The sequence below is a fragment of the Pelobates fuscus genome, chromosome 3, assembly GCF_036172605.1.
Source record: "Pelobates fuscus isolate aPelFus1 chromosome 3, aPelFus1.pri, whole genome shotgun sequence".
NCBI classification, from domain to species: domain Eukaryota; kingdom Metazoa; phylum Chordata; class Amphibia; order Anura; family Pelobatidae; genus Pelobates; species Pelobates fuscus.
The window spans coordinates 48122253-48137587 of record NC_086319.1 but is presented as its reverse complement, the minus strand read 5'-3'; the positions used below and the strand labels follow the sequence as shown (position 1 = coordinate 48137587).

At 42.2% G+C, this 15335-nt stretch overlaps 1 protein-coding gene across 1 annotated transcript in view; it reads left to right on the top strand.

The window, feature by feature from the left end:
- The first annotated feature begins 2266 nt into the window (after positions 1 to 2266).
- TPH2 (tryptophan hydroxylase 2) overlaps positions 2267 to 15335 on the top strand; it is a 195983-nt gene continuing 182914 nt past the window's right edge. The window contains exons 1-2 of the mRNA XM_063445125.1: positions 2267 to 2430; positions 8436 to 8576. Coding sequence (XP_063301195.1) covers positions 2332 to 2430; positions 8436 to 8576 — 240 coding nt within the window. The 5' untranslated portion in view covers positions 2267 to 2331. The remainder of the gene's footprint in view (positions 2431 to 8435; positions 8577 to 15335) is intronic.

The following is a 15335-nucleotide window of genomic DNA, read 5'->3' as shown; positions in this document are numbered from 1 at the left end:
AGGGTTGCCTGATTGTGTGTGTGTGTGCGTGATGGATGTCAATCTCTCTCCCTCCCTTGTCACTCTCTTTCTCCCCCTCCCTCCCTCCCTTGTCACTCTATTTCTCCCTCTCCCTCCCTCCCTCCCTCCCTTGTCACTTTCTTTCTCCCCCTCTCTCCCCCTCCCTTGTCACTCTCTTTGTCCCCCTCCCTCCCTCCCTCGTCACTCTCTTTCTCCCCCTCCCTCCCTTGTCACTCTTTTTTCCCCTCCCTCCCTCCCTTGTCACTCTTTCTCCCCCTCCCTCCCTCCCTTGTCACTCTTTCTCCCCCTCCCTCCCTTGTCACTCTTTCTCCCCCTCCCTCCCTTGTCACTCTCTTTCTCCCCCTCCCTCTCTCCCTTGTCACTCTCTTTCTCCCCCTCCCTCCCTCCCTTGTCACTCTCTTTCTCCCCCTCCCTCCCTTGTCACTCTCTTTCTCCCCCTCCCTCCCTTGTCACTCTTTCTCCCCCTCCCTCCCTCCCTCCCTCCCTTGTCACTCTTTCCCCCCCACCCTCCCTCCTTGTCACTCTTTCTCCCCCTCCCTCCCTGTCAATTCCCCCCCCCCGCTCCCTCCTGTCACTCCCTCACTGTAGCGTGGCCGAGCCCTGTATGGTCCGCGGGTACAGGGAGCTTTTGTTTCCTGTACCCGGCTGGACTAAAAGGAAGTGCACACTCAGTGTGCACTTCCTGTAAGTCCGGCCGGGTACAGGAGACAGATGCTCCCTGTACCCGCGGACCATACAGGGCTCGGCCACGCTACAGTGAGGGAGTGACAGGAGGGAGCGCTGAGCACTTCCCTCCTGTCAGCCCCTCTCCTTATGCTGCGCCTGGGCGGTGTGCCCTCATGGACGCACCAGCCCGGGCAAAGCTGCAGCCGCCTGAGGCTCTCTACAGAGCGCTCGGGTGGCTGCAGCATGAGTGGGGCCAGCGGAGCTGGGGGCGATTTCCCTACAACCTGTCCCCCCCGCATGATTTGCTGGGGGGGATGTGTCCCCCCCATCTCCCCCGGTTCCTATGCCCATGGTTGCCAGACCCCAATCTATCTTTTGGCCTTCACATTGAAAAACTTTCATCAAAACTTTATCCAAAACGAGGTGCCCTGTACAGCAACAGATACTGCCTAAGCCTCACAGTAAGGAAACAGATTGTACAGCAAACGCTAGTCCCAGTCATTGAATACGAACATATAGTGTATTCACCTGCACCGCAAACCCATCTTCATAAACTTGACCCACCATTGTGACATGCTAAAATTAATAAACTGTCTGTCGCTGGAATCCAGACGCACCCTTCATCTTTCCAGCCTTGTGTTTAAGAGCTTTTCTGGAAAGCTCCCACCCTACCTGAACAAAATGCTCTCCCCGGCTGTTCCCACCTGCTATAACCTCTGATCCAGTACCAGCACTTTATTTAGTCTACACCAATACAAATAGAAAGTGGCCCGATCCTCCTTTTCCTACAGAGCGCCGCAATTGTGGAACGATCTCCCGCACACTTTCAAATCTTTCCCAAGCCTAAGGTCCTTTAAGAGATCCCTTTCTCCATATCTCAAAACAGAATGCACCTGTCATGGTTGATTATATTTCGTACCTGTTCTGTGTTCTGTGCAACATTATTTTGTATTTTTAATAATATATTGTGCGTTGTTATAACCATGCAGTGTTAGCCACCCAGGACATACTTGAAACCAATAGAAATCTCAACGTGTCCGTCCTGGTAACATATTTTATAGAGAAAGAAATAAAAGTGGCCCTGTATGAACTAATCCCTCTGGTTCCTATGGATCCTGGCTATGGTGAATTAACTGACTTTATTTACTGGCTAGAGAATTCTGTATGTCTTACCTCCAACATTAACTTTCATGATCTGTGTTTTAAGTGACAGGTCTACCTGCAGCTGTTATAAATTTGGTAGAGTTTTGCTGTTAGTGCTGTAACATCTAAAGACTCAGAATTCTACAACCAAGGGTTAATGAGATGTTTGTAATAATATTACTCTGTCTCTCCAGGAAGGATGGATACATTCAGATTGAGGTCCTCTGTGCCTTCCAGGTGTTTTTATGCATGATGACAAGAATCACATGTAAGAAAATAAAAGCAAAAAAAAAAAAAAAGAAGAAGAAGACAGAGCTTGAGGTTGAATGGTAACCAAAGCAGCAATATCCTGCGCTCATCAATCAGCTGATGTCCTGCTTCAGATCCTCATATAAAGAGCAGCGTTTTCAGGAGTTAGGAGTCTGTACATCACATATAGGTGGCTCTGAGTCTGGCCGCAGCGCCCTCTGCTGTCCGAAAAGGTTATATACACCGTCCCCGATGCAACCTGCAATGATGATGTTTTCGTCCAAATATTGGGCCAGGAGGGGTATGTCATTAGATTCTGCAATGTGCCCGGATTTTCTGAATAACCCAGCGGTGAGTAGTGAACCTACTTTCTTTACACCATGTATACAAAGGGAATCATAGAAAAAAAATAAAAAAAAAATAAGTAAATAGAAAATAAATAAACTTTGCTCCTCCTAAAATCAGTAATTCCAACATCTTTGGGATATTTGAGCCATACTTTAGGTTAATTAAAACTTTATTTTGTTGACTATTTTCCTGGCTCTGAATACCAAGTCTTTAATCTGCAGATCCCTTTATTAAAACAAATAATGATAAAATAAATATATAAAATTAATAAAAAATATACATTGAAGAAAACCTAAATAAATAATATATATATATATTTCTACATATGCAGGAAAAGATACAAATATGTAGTTTAGTTTCATTTCTGTGTTTACTTCTAGTGCTGTTTTGAACTTCAACATAATTCAGTTTTGCATTGAATTTAACCCAGGTAGCATTATCCCATTAGCTTTAATGTTAACTCAGAGATCAAGTCATCTAGTGGTGTAACTGTAGTACTACAAGTCTGTGATGAATTAGCTTTCTTCAAAGCCACCACTTGCAGTTTCATAGATAAATTGCTATGTTCACTTGGGTCTGGTAGGTGTTCAGCCTTCACATCCATCTTAATAATGAATTCACTAACACAACCTGAATGGAAAGCCTTATTGTACTATCGAGTAAACAATATTTTCTTTTATCATCAAATTCAATTGAGATAACAGGGTGGATATTTACATAGTTGGTATAAAAAAAAATATCTTGATCTTCTGTATTCTACCAAGAACTTACCATTTTTGGAAATGCAATAAAGAACTATTAATTGTACAATAACATCAGATGTTCACTTTCTGTTAGTTACTGGGTAACATTATAACGTAATATAATACAGTCTAAATACAACGTATAGGAGTCTATAAAAGCCATTCTAGTGATCTAGTGTGACAGTGACAGGGCACCTGACAATAACTATCTCATGCAAGAGAGGTTTATTTACTAAACCACAAATTGAAGTTGATGGAAAATTAAATAGCAAATGTTAACCAAAATATTAAAGATCATCTTGGCTCTCTGCAGTCTGTATTTTTTTAATTTGTTTGTGAATTAACTAGAATCCAGTGGTTAGTGAAAAATCAGCAACAGAGTTTGAGATTTAAGGTTCTATCGTAAATAATTCACATTGCAGTCTGTTATTTGTGTTTTTAATTTAGGACGGTGGTTTATAGCTGTTCATTGTGCTGGCACTATATAAGTCATTGTAATGTTCAAAAGAGATTTTCTTTTCTTTTTTCACTAAACATCGAATTCTAGCTACTGGGATGTCAATTTGCCAAATTGTGTCTTTAGCTAAATTGGTCATTTTTAAAAATGTCAGCTATTTTTGCCTAAAATATTATTATTATTGGAGTTTATATAATGCCAACTTATTAGGCAGGGCTTTAAAATATTATAAAAGGGGGAAATACATGTTGTTACATGTTATGTTTCTAACTAAAGGGTAAACTTTTTTAAATAGGAAACCATGCTACAAAGCTTCCCAAATGTTGTATTTATTGATTTTTTGTTTGCAAATTCTATCACAATATCAGATGCATTGTTTAACACTGGGAATGGAAAGGTTATTGTAAATATTCTTTTTTCTCATATTCCCATTATTGAAACTCCATAGAAAAATGGGATACCCACTGATAATTTTTTTTATTTTTGGAGAATTTCTGAGAATTATTTCTGTTTCCGATGCAGATTGTAGTTGTTGATACCAGAATATTTATAGGAGTTTGCATTTCCTTAAAAAAAAAAAAAAGTGTATTGTAGTGAAAACAGTATGGTAAAGCAAATTAGCGGTTGCCAACATCTGGAATTTCCAGTGGAGCTGAGCTTGATGGGGGTTGTATTCGGTAGCAAATGAAGTGCCAGTATTTGTTTGAGTTACCTTCTCTTTGGATCAGGGCTGCTGTGATCACACTGACAATGTGAAAAAAAAAACATGTATATATTTCTGCCATGGAAGGGAATTTTGTCATAGATGATTTTAAAGGTTTGTAATCTCGAGTATAAATGCAAATAGAAGATCTATTCCCTATTCTTTATGATGTTTGTACATCCAAAACCCTAGAAAAACATCAATCATATTATGTGCTATTGACACAGTGTAAAAAAAGGGTGGAATTATGTTGATGAATTAGTGAGATAGAATACTCAGAAAATTCTAAAACAACTCTTTCCATTCTACAGTAATAAAGGGTTACTCCAAGCCTGCTGTAATGGTTATGATGCCAGGAGGGTTCAGGTTCCCAATTAATGGGAGAAACCGTTTAGCATTGGTTTGCCCCCTTATCTGGGTCTCCATCAGACTACGATTTTCCCTGGTGTTCCAGTGACACGCTTCCATCTTCTGTAGAAGCCGGAAGCCATGACGGCCAACATTCATTGGCAGAGTCAGCTGAATTGACTTTAGGCAGCCTAGAACTCTTGTTCCGGGTGAGCTGATGACACCCCTATGATGTTACTGGAGGTTACACATCCAGCAAATAAGGGGATCATCTCTGTATGTGCAGGGTTTTGTACAGACTCCATGCACCATGACTACTCCAAATTACTGAAATGGTCATGGTGCTTGGAGTTACCTTTTAATAATATGCCATAACCATTCATAGGTGGTAATATCAGTTTTATAGCAAACAGACCCTTGCTGTGCTGGTCTGTACTTCCCCCCATCCCCCAAATTTCTCCCTGCAGCTGGATCCTCCACAGTTGATGTCACTCCCCCTTGCAAAAAATGGAAGGAGATCAAGGAGGCTGGGCTGAGTGGAGCACAAGTGCTGCATCGGATGGGGGTTTGGCTGTGTGTGCTGGCATCAGACTCCAAATTTTGAACAGGACTCCCATAAGCTTCCCGGAACTCTTGAGCTGGTTAATGACGCCCCAATGACGCAGCCGGAAATGGAGTTACACCTCCAGCAGTAGAGGGGTTAAACATTTTATGTGCAGAATTTCAGAGTGAAATGCTAAATGTGCAGGCTCCAGGCACCATGGCCACTTCAAGTCACTGATGTGGTCATGTTGTTTGGAGTAACCTTTTTCATGATCATAGTGAGCAAATCCTTTAAGATTTTGAAAGTCCTGACTTTTTATTGGACCCTGTCCATGCCAGCTATTTATTGAATATATGCATTGTGAAATAATGACTTCTGAAAGTCATGTATTCCAGATATAGTTGTAGAAACATGATTTCTCTGAGTTTCTGTGCCCAAGGCGAACTTCCCAAAGTTATGCAGGTAATACACAGCCATAATTTTTATACCTGCATCAAATTGTGGGGAGGTTTATCATGTTTGGTCTCACCACAGATTATTTGGCACCTAGCTTATTAGAAACATAGACGGCGAGGGGAATGGAGTAATTGCTTACCCTAATTTGTAGGAAGACCCTAAGTATTTCCAAACAAACCAAAACAGAAAGCATGAGAAGACTGAGATTGGACAAGAACTCATGTAGTTTGCTCTTCCCACTCACTGTACCAAGAGAGTAACAGCCACACATCATCGATGAGGCCCACCAAGACAAAATGATCATCTGAGGCTGCGGTATTTCTACTGCAGAGGGAACTTGCCAGCTGTTTTGGCCTGGGATGCACTTTTCAGTTGGGTGAGTCTTATATATAAATGGCATTGGTTATCTTTGTAATGGGACAAGTGAGATAAAACTAGCGAGAGACCTAAGCAGGGACCCACGAAAAGGGCAAGCTATTTGAGTTGCCTATTCTCAATATTCTTTGTCTGTTTTAATAAATACCCACATGCATAATCAGCCACCGCGTATGCCCTTTGAGTAAAGTGAGTGGTGCCCTGGCACTTTTGAGAGCCCTGCATTTATGACTTCTATGGTTATATTGGCTTCTTCAGTAAGATCAGATAGATGTAGTTATAAATGTGAGCGTGCATGGAGCTAGTTGTGTATGGGTGGCTAACTATATTTATTTATTTGCTGGGGCTAATTAGATATGTGACTATGGCTTCAGGAAATGGGATCTAGTTGTGTGACATCATCTTGCTATTGGACCCAGATAGTAATATGTCTTGGCCAACTGCGATTGAGCCAGAAGTCCTTGATTGTTTTGTATGCACTCATGTTGACATTTCTGTGAGACCTCCCATGCCGTTAATCTATCTAAACAGACTGATTTCTAAACACATTTATACATTCAGACTCCCCAAGAATACTGAACTAATACTCCTAAAAAAAGAGGGACATTCAGGTAGAAAAGAGGGATTTGGGATCAAAATACAGACATTCTGTCCTAAATAGGGCTACTTGGGAGGTATACAAACACACACATGCACATATGTAATTAGACACATATACGTACTAGTAAGTCACAAGATTAACAAATAGACCTATGTGGCCAAACACAGGTGTAGGCAATGTGGTACTCATGCACATAGACACTCCTTAACGTAAATAAGTTCTGTAAATTAATTATCTACCCTGTCCTACTATGCTGTTCATCTTTGCCTATTGTCTTTAGGGGTCTAGAGGAGGGGTTGCAGGGTCAATGGATTAAAGTATATAGTTGCTAGGTGTAACGGATCGCCTGGCACCCCGACTGGGTACCTCCGTTAAAGGATGCTCCTAGCGTTTCCTGAGGACTCCAAGCACTCTGGCAGACACCACAATCACCATATCGGAGAAGCATATGAATCCTCTCAAGCCTCTGAATACTGTAGACAGTTGAATAGGAACCATACGAATAGGTTTGCACTCCTAGCAGTCAAACTGGAACAGCATACAATAAATCCTCCCCCAATAATGAGACGACACTTCACTTTGAGGGTTAAACAGGAACTCTGGACTGGCACATCCAGCCTGGCTTTTATTACAAGAGTACACATACAGGCCACACCCAGGGGGAGGCATAAAATAACCAATGACATAGATGTTACCTCCCACACATCCCCTTAGTGTGACACATAATCCCATTATTCATACAGTTTAAAATATACTTTTTACACAATATTTATAACTTCAAAACCATACATCACATTCACACAAAATTACATATCCACAATCAATCCATTCAGGGGAACAACATATTAAAAAATGGCATGGATCAGACCAGGGGTTCAAAAGTTAGTAAAGTATCTCTTTCCAGCTCAGACCAGTTTTTACAGAGCCTTCTCTGTGCTGGAGAAGTAATCCAATTACCTCCCAGCACAGAGACAGACTCCATTGAGCACATGGGGGCACAAAGACAGTAAAACACTTTAAAATACATAAATTCACCTTTTACACATAACACACATTTCACCTATCACCTATCCCCAGATAGCTGGGATCTGCGCGCACAAAACTACAGAATAGCGCGCAGATCCTACTCACACAGTTTACTCGCCACGGAGCCGAAGTCTTTAACTACACGAATGGGCTCCATGGCATAGCTATCTGGGTTAACACATTCACATAAGGTCTGGTCCATAGTCCAAAGGCAAGAGGTGGGCAAGCAGCCCCCTCCAAGGACACGTGGCGAGGTCGGTTTTGCCACACTAGGTGGTTTAATGCTCTGTGGTACCTATAAAGGACACTCACCTGCTGGTCCATGTACCTTCCCACATCCAAATAGTGGGACCAAATGCTGAGCTATCGATGGTAGAGGTAGTTGCACTGGGAAGCACCACCTAGGACAATTGTACCCACTCTGACTCCTGATTACCAGCCCTGACCAAATGAAGACATAAAATCAATAATTAAAATTAGCAGCTTCCGTATTGTTTGTCTTATATCACAACAATAGAATGATTGATCGTTCTGTAAAAATACTGTATATTCTAAAGAAGATTGTGGCATGGTGTTAGAAAGGCTAAAACAAAAACAAAAAAAAAACAAAAAACAAAAAAAAAAACAATACTTGCTTAATTACTGCCAAGGCGTGACAGTCTTCTGTTATATGACAATTTATCTTCTATCTGAGAATGGTACTTGCCATCACCCTTCCATTACTTTATTATATTATATTTTTTTATTTTTTGCAGCGAGACAAATTGAATGCTGTGAAAATTGATGAGAACAAATGCAGCAAGACTGGACCAGCTGCTGAAATAGAAAAAACAGCAGTTGTCCTTACATTGAAGAATGAAGTTGGAGGATTGTTACAAACTTTAAAAATTTTCAAGGTATATTTTCAAATCTGTTCTGCTCCAATGCACGTTTGAAAATTAATTTTATGATCTCTTTTCACAATAAAGTATTCAGTTTCGATTAAATAGGCAGTCGTGACTATTTATACACATTTAGTGGACATGTTATACACATTTATATGGTTTTGTTTAAAATTTAAAATTTTCTTTTTGTTTTTTTTAGTTTTTTTTTAAAATTAAGTTTTATTTGAGGCTGAAAATTTCCTCTTTTATACATTTAGATCAGGTTTTTTAAAAAAAATTTTGTTTTATTTGAGGCTGAAAATGTCCTCTTTTATACATTTAGATTTTATTCATATATGATCAGATTGCATAGAGAAAATAGACTATATTGTCCCTTTAATTACAGGATATCACACATGGTGCATAATAACATAGCTCTGATGTTCATATTTAAAATAACTTGTTTGCAATTAATAAAAATACTGACTCGTAGCAGTTTAGGTGATCAGAATAACCTCTTTAATAAAATGTTCGCAAAGGATGCATCAAGCTGCGCAGCAATGATTTTAATGCAATCCTAAAACATACATTTTGTTTAAGTCTCCCTGGATCAACCTACTTCAGCTGTCTAATTTAACAAATAACCTAATTATGACCCATCTCTTAATTGACACTAATTCACATAGGTTCATTACCACTAGCTGTTCACTCAGTGCTACTAGCTAATGCTCAGATTAATTAATTATAACTGGGAAAGAAAATTATCAAATCACCTAACCTGTCTTCGACCTAGGGGCTTTAATTGGTGTGGGTATTAAAATGATCTTGTTGATTATCTTTTTTTTTTTTTAAGACTGAAAGTATAGCACTATATCGTTATTTAAAGGGACACTATAGGAAACCAGACCACTTCATCTTCTTGAAGTGGTCTGGGTGCAGTGCCCCTGTCCCCTTAACCCTGCAATTGTAATTATTGCGGTTATTGAGAAACTGTAATAATTACCTTGCTGGGTTAACTCCACCTCTAGTAGCTGTCTACCAGAAGGTCACTAGAGGTGATTCCGGGTCCTTAGCAGATAACTGAAGTTGGACTTCCTCACGCTGTGCATAAGGACATCCAGCGTCCGCTAAAACCCCATAGGAAAGCATTAATTAATTGCTTTCATTTGGGGAAGTCCTGATGCAATTGCGATGCTCGCCGCACCTCTGCATTAGGTCACCCCATCATCTGACGTCGGTAGAGGAGTGGAGGCAAAGTCTGACCCAGCGTTGATGTCCATTTTGTCAAGTCAGTGACAAAAGGGTTTTAAGGCTTTTCAACGCTGAGTGAGGGGCGCAAGGAGAGGGGCAGAGGGTACTACAGTGCTAGGAATACAACTTTGTATTCATAGACCTATAGTTTCCCTTTAAATCAAATCCAGACCCCGAAAGCACTTCAGCTTGCTAAAGTTCTTTTTGTGTGAATAGTGTGTCCTCTTTTTTTTTTTTTTTAAGTTTTTGAAACAGTGCAGTTTTCAATAGAAAGTGACACTTTAATAATTTTACCTTGTTACAACCCCCTGGCTGTCAATCAGACAACTGGTCCTGTTACTTCCTGGTTTGGTTAGCTCAGTGGAGCTAAACTAAAGAGGCAGCAATTTCTCAGGGCACCTGCCTGGCAAAGACTTCTCATTGAGCTGCCTTAGGAAGTCTTTGATTGGACAGCCACAGAAAATGTGGGCGGGGTTAGAAGGGGATGGCTTGCAAAGGCTTGCAGCTTTTACGAATGTGTTTTTTTAGGCATATCCCTGTGAAAAAATGCATAATTTAATGCAGTAATGCTTTCACAAATGTTTTTACAAAAGTATCAAACAACACACGGATCAGACCAGAGCCAGATTACGTTGCCTAGGATCCAAGGCAGGGTGGCAGATTGGAAACCCCTCCTAGAGTCAATGGCTCTGTTTCTGTGAGTAGTGTGCGCAGTGGCTGAGTCTTGTGTGTATGGAGGAGGGTGTCTGTGTCTTTGGCATTGTGTACCTGTCTATGTGCCAGAGCATTACTGTGTGTGAATGTGTGTTTTGGTGTGCAAGTGTTTTTCCGTGTCTGCGAGCATATGTGTGTGTACGGTAGTTGCCTGTGTTGTGTGTAAGGGGGACTGCTTGGTTTTTGTGTGTTATGTATATGGTCAGACTGTGTTTCATGTGTGGGAGGTGACTGTGTATGACAATTACTATTTTCAGGGATGATTGTGATAGAGCGAACAAGGGGGGTGACTCTGGAAATGTTTGGGGGGTAGGTGTTACAGGGTGAGGGGGAGAATGTAACAAGGTGAAGGAGGTGATTGTGGCAAGGTAGGGGTGACTGTGAGCATTTGAGTGGTGAATGTGACTATTTTAGGCAGGGGAGGGCAGTGTGAGGGTAGGTGAGTGTTACAGAGTTAGTGTGACAGGGTGAGAGGGAACCAAATGTGAAAGCAAGGTGGAAGGGTGGGTGAGTGTGGCAAGCTGTGGGCATGAATGACTGTTGCAGGGTGAGTGAAGGAGTGACAATTGTGGAGTGTGTGTGAGGGGAATATGTGGGGAGGCTGTGTTAAAAACAGTCTCCCCACATTACATGCCTTTTATTTTTATATACAATAATTGCCCCCCTTCTTACCTCCTGGGCAGGCAGGGTGTAGGGGTCCAGAGCTACAGGGCTCAGAAACATGTCCGCCAGGCCCTAGGCAGTCACCTAAAAGTAATCCGGCTCTGGATCAAACTATGAACGTACAAAAATTGGTTTCTCTGTAACTATCAATAATTTAATTGACAAAAATAGGATGTGTCAGAAATACATGTTTTGGAAATATTTGTTTATTGAGAAAGTAGACTGTTCTCTATTATGAAGCATGTGATTCACTTTTTATGGCTACATGCTTACTAAGAAAGGTAGTCTAAGCACCATGAGTGCTACAGCACGCTGCAGTGTTTATGGTGCCAGGAGACACAAGCAGTCAAGTCATTTTTTATAGGTTGACATTTACCTGGCTCAGTTGAGTGCCTGGGGTTGGCCTTATGTTCAGAAATACCTAAAATGGCCATTCTCCTTTCACATTAGCTATATCAGTGTTGTCCTTATTTGAACAGATTTCCAAAGACAGATGGAAATGATGTCTCTAAATGTGGAAGTAAGAAAAGGGGTCAGGGGAGGACTGGGAAAATAATTTGGCCACGGTAAACTTCTGTAGTTTATTCACAAAAGTAATGAATTTATTGTAGAGTACTGAAAACCACAATACAAACGTAAGGCCAATTTAGCGGATTTGGATAAATTCTCCAGTTCTGCTATAGTCCCAGTATGTTTTTGGTCTTGCTTTTCACGGATAAGCAGTACTACAGCTCATTGAGAAGCATTGGAAAGCCGTGATCATGTGCGACTGCATGCATGACTCCAGCTCAGAGGCTTCTTAGTGAGGAGCCTCTGACTGGAGTATTCCCCAGCACAGACTGAACGTCTGTATTTTGGAAAGAGGAGATGGCATGCAAAGGCTACGGACAGCAAGTATGCAGCTTGGCAGAAATAAATCATTATTTTTGTGTGTGTAGGTATATCTACTAAATAGTGACATAAAATCAAAAGAGTTTCCATTAATTCAGTAATGTATTTTTAAGGATGTCATTGTTCAACTTCTCTTTTTTATGTCTCCATAGTTTACTACTTTACTCCTCATTCTCTCTTCATTATCACCTTCCCGTACTCAACCCCCATCTTTATCTCTCTTCCTTTGTCAACCCCATCTGTGTCTCTCCTCCTGTTAACCCCCATCTGTGTCTGTCCTGCCCAAACACCTAATCTGCTGCTCTCTTCTTTTCCAAACCCTCCCTGCATATCTCCTCCTGTATCAACCCTCATATGTGTCTCCCCTCCTGTCCAGAACCCCTTCTCTGTCTCTCTACCAGTCCAAACCCCCATCAATGTATCTCCACCTGTTAACCCCAATCTGTGTCTCTCTTTATGTTCAAATCCCCATCTGTGTCTCTCCACCTGTCCAAACCTGTGTCTTTCTACCATGTCTCCTCCTGTATCATCTGTGTCTCTCTTGCTGTCCAGAACCCCTTCTTTGTCACTCTACCCCCATCAATGTCTCTCCACCTGTCCAAACCTGTGTCTTTCTACCATGTCTCCTCCTGTATCATCTGTGTCTCTCTTGCTGTCCAGAACCCCTTCTTTGTCACTCTTCCCAGGGCCGGATTAACATAGGGGCTGATGGAGCTTCAGCTCCAGGCCCAGGCCCATGGAATAGGCCCATTGATTTAAAAATTTTTTTTTTTTTTTTTTTAACAAAATTTTCACACACTACTCTTAGGGATTTCACCGGGCTTTTATTTTATTGGCACAGCCAGTATTTGAGGTTGCCTGGCTGGTGCCAATATTACAGTGATACTGGCAATACAAATGCTGGTATTTTTCTCAGTATAAACAAGAGATTACTATGCAATACCAGCACTGGCCAGTAGGGGTCAATGTGTGTGGAGACAGGCAGGGATAGGAAGTTCCAGCATATCCCTCCCTGCCTATCTATACTCACTGATCTGCAGGGGTGCAGCTGCAGAGAGTCCAGACAGCAACTCCCACCCTGCAGAGACAGCCTACAGCCCAGGGAAGTAAGGGATGGGGGGAAAGGTCTTCAAGGAGACATAAACTGAGTCCCCATGTCTTCCAGTGTCCCCATGCGTCCCAGCCAGAGTTCCCTAGTCTCCCAGTATCACTGGTGTCTCCGTGTCCCTAGGTCTCCCCGTGTCCCCAGGTCTCCCCGTCTTCCTAGTGTCCTAGTGACATGGGGACCCTGGGATACATGGGGACACAGGGAAACATGGGGACACAGGGAAACATGGGGCATTGAGACACTGTGATACATAGGATCGCTGAGAGACCTGGGGACATGACACTAGGGGACACTGGGAGACATGGGGCACTGAGACACTGATACATAGGAACACTGAGACCTGGAGTAATTGACACATGGGGGCACTGAGAGAAATGGGGCCACTGGGAGGAATCCATCTATACAGCAGAATCAAATTAAGTAATTTTTTTGGTGATTTTACAGCATTTTCACTCCTTGTGATTTACTTCATGTGATGTCACCCATACATATTAAATTATGCAAATTAGCAAGGCCTGTATGTTTTTCCAAGAAAGGTGGCAACCCTAAATACTTTTCACATACTCTTACTTAAGTATGGAAGCTTAAGAGGGATGTATGGGAACAAAACTTGTGTGGACTGGCTGAACAATGAATATAGTTAAAGGGACACTATAGTCACCAGAACAACTACAGCTTATTGAATTTGTTCTGGTGAGTAGAATCATTACCGTCAGGCTTTTTGCTGTAAACACTGTCTTTTCAGAGAAAATGCAGTCTTTACATTACAGCCTAGTGATCACTTCACTGGCCACTCCTTAGGTGGCTGTTAGAGATCCTTCCTGGGTCATGGCTGCCTAAAATGCATCCAAACATTCAGTGTCTCCTCCCTCTGCATGCAGACACTGAACTTTCCTCATAGAGACTTATTGATTCAAGTCATCTCTATGAGGAGATGCTGATTGGCCAGGGCTGTGTTTGAATCATGCTGGCTCTGCCCCTGATCTGCCTCTTTGTCAGTCTCAGCCAATCCTATAGGGAAGCACTGTGATTGGATCAGGCCACCACTTCTAATGATGTCAGCAGACTGCTTGTTTTTCTGAGTCTAACAGCATGCAGAGTTACAGCTTCAGGCTTGAATACAGTAAGATTTTGCTATATTTATGGAGGCATGAGGGGCCCAGGGGGGCTAGATGGTGGTGTTAACACTATAGGGTCATGAATTCATGTTTGTGTTCCTGACCCTATAGTGATCCTTTAAGGTAATGCTGACTTTGGCCTCTCTAACACTGTGGCATGTTCCCTTTCTTATACACTCACTACATGCAGCTTTTCTTTGTCCCAGACTATATACCAGGAGCTTCTGCCTGCTAGTAAGAAGGTAAGGAACCAAGTGGACCAGCGAGTGCTAGGGGACAGTCCTTAGAAAGCGTTTAGCGTTTAGCGAGCGCATCATTATATGCATTTATGCCAAGCTCAGGGTGCTGTCTGCATAGTATGCCCTTAGTTGGACAGCTGCATGATTGGCAGGCAGCCTGACATGCATTCATGCCAGACTGGCCTTCTAATTCTTTGGGCAGACATGTCCTCTTTTTGGGCATGTTCGCCCCTTTTGGCAGGTTACGTGATTTGAGTCAGTGGCACACCCTTTTACCGTGCCCATTGACTTCCTGCTTGACTGGACACTGCTGTTAGGGTTATGGATTTACTTGAAAGATGAAAACATAAATTAGAGAGAGATTAGCCTAGGGTATGTGTTTTCTTATAGCTGCTGTTTTCTTTCTCTCCAGCACCATCTCCATCAGATACATGACGCTTGGGAGTGTTTTACTGTTTTTGGTCGATATGATTCTGTAATTAGGCCCGTCATAATTGTCAGCACCAGGCCCACTGGGCTCTTAATCTGGCCCTGACTCTACCCCCATCAATGTCTCTCCACCTGTTAACCCCAATCTGTGTTTCTCCTTCTGTTAATCCCCATCTGTGTCTCTTCTTCTGTTCAAACCCCCAGCAATGTCTCTCCACTTGTTAACCCCAATCCGTATCTCCTTCTGTTAACCCCCATCTGTGTCTCCCCTTGTCTCCCAGTGTGTCTCTCCTTGCAGCTTGTCCTCCCACTAGTTTTCCCCCATCCTTCACTTACCTGGTATACAGTCTGCAGGCTTAGAGCTGCTGTCTGAACCTCT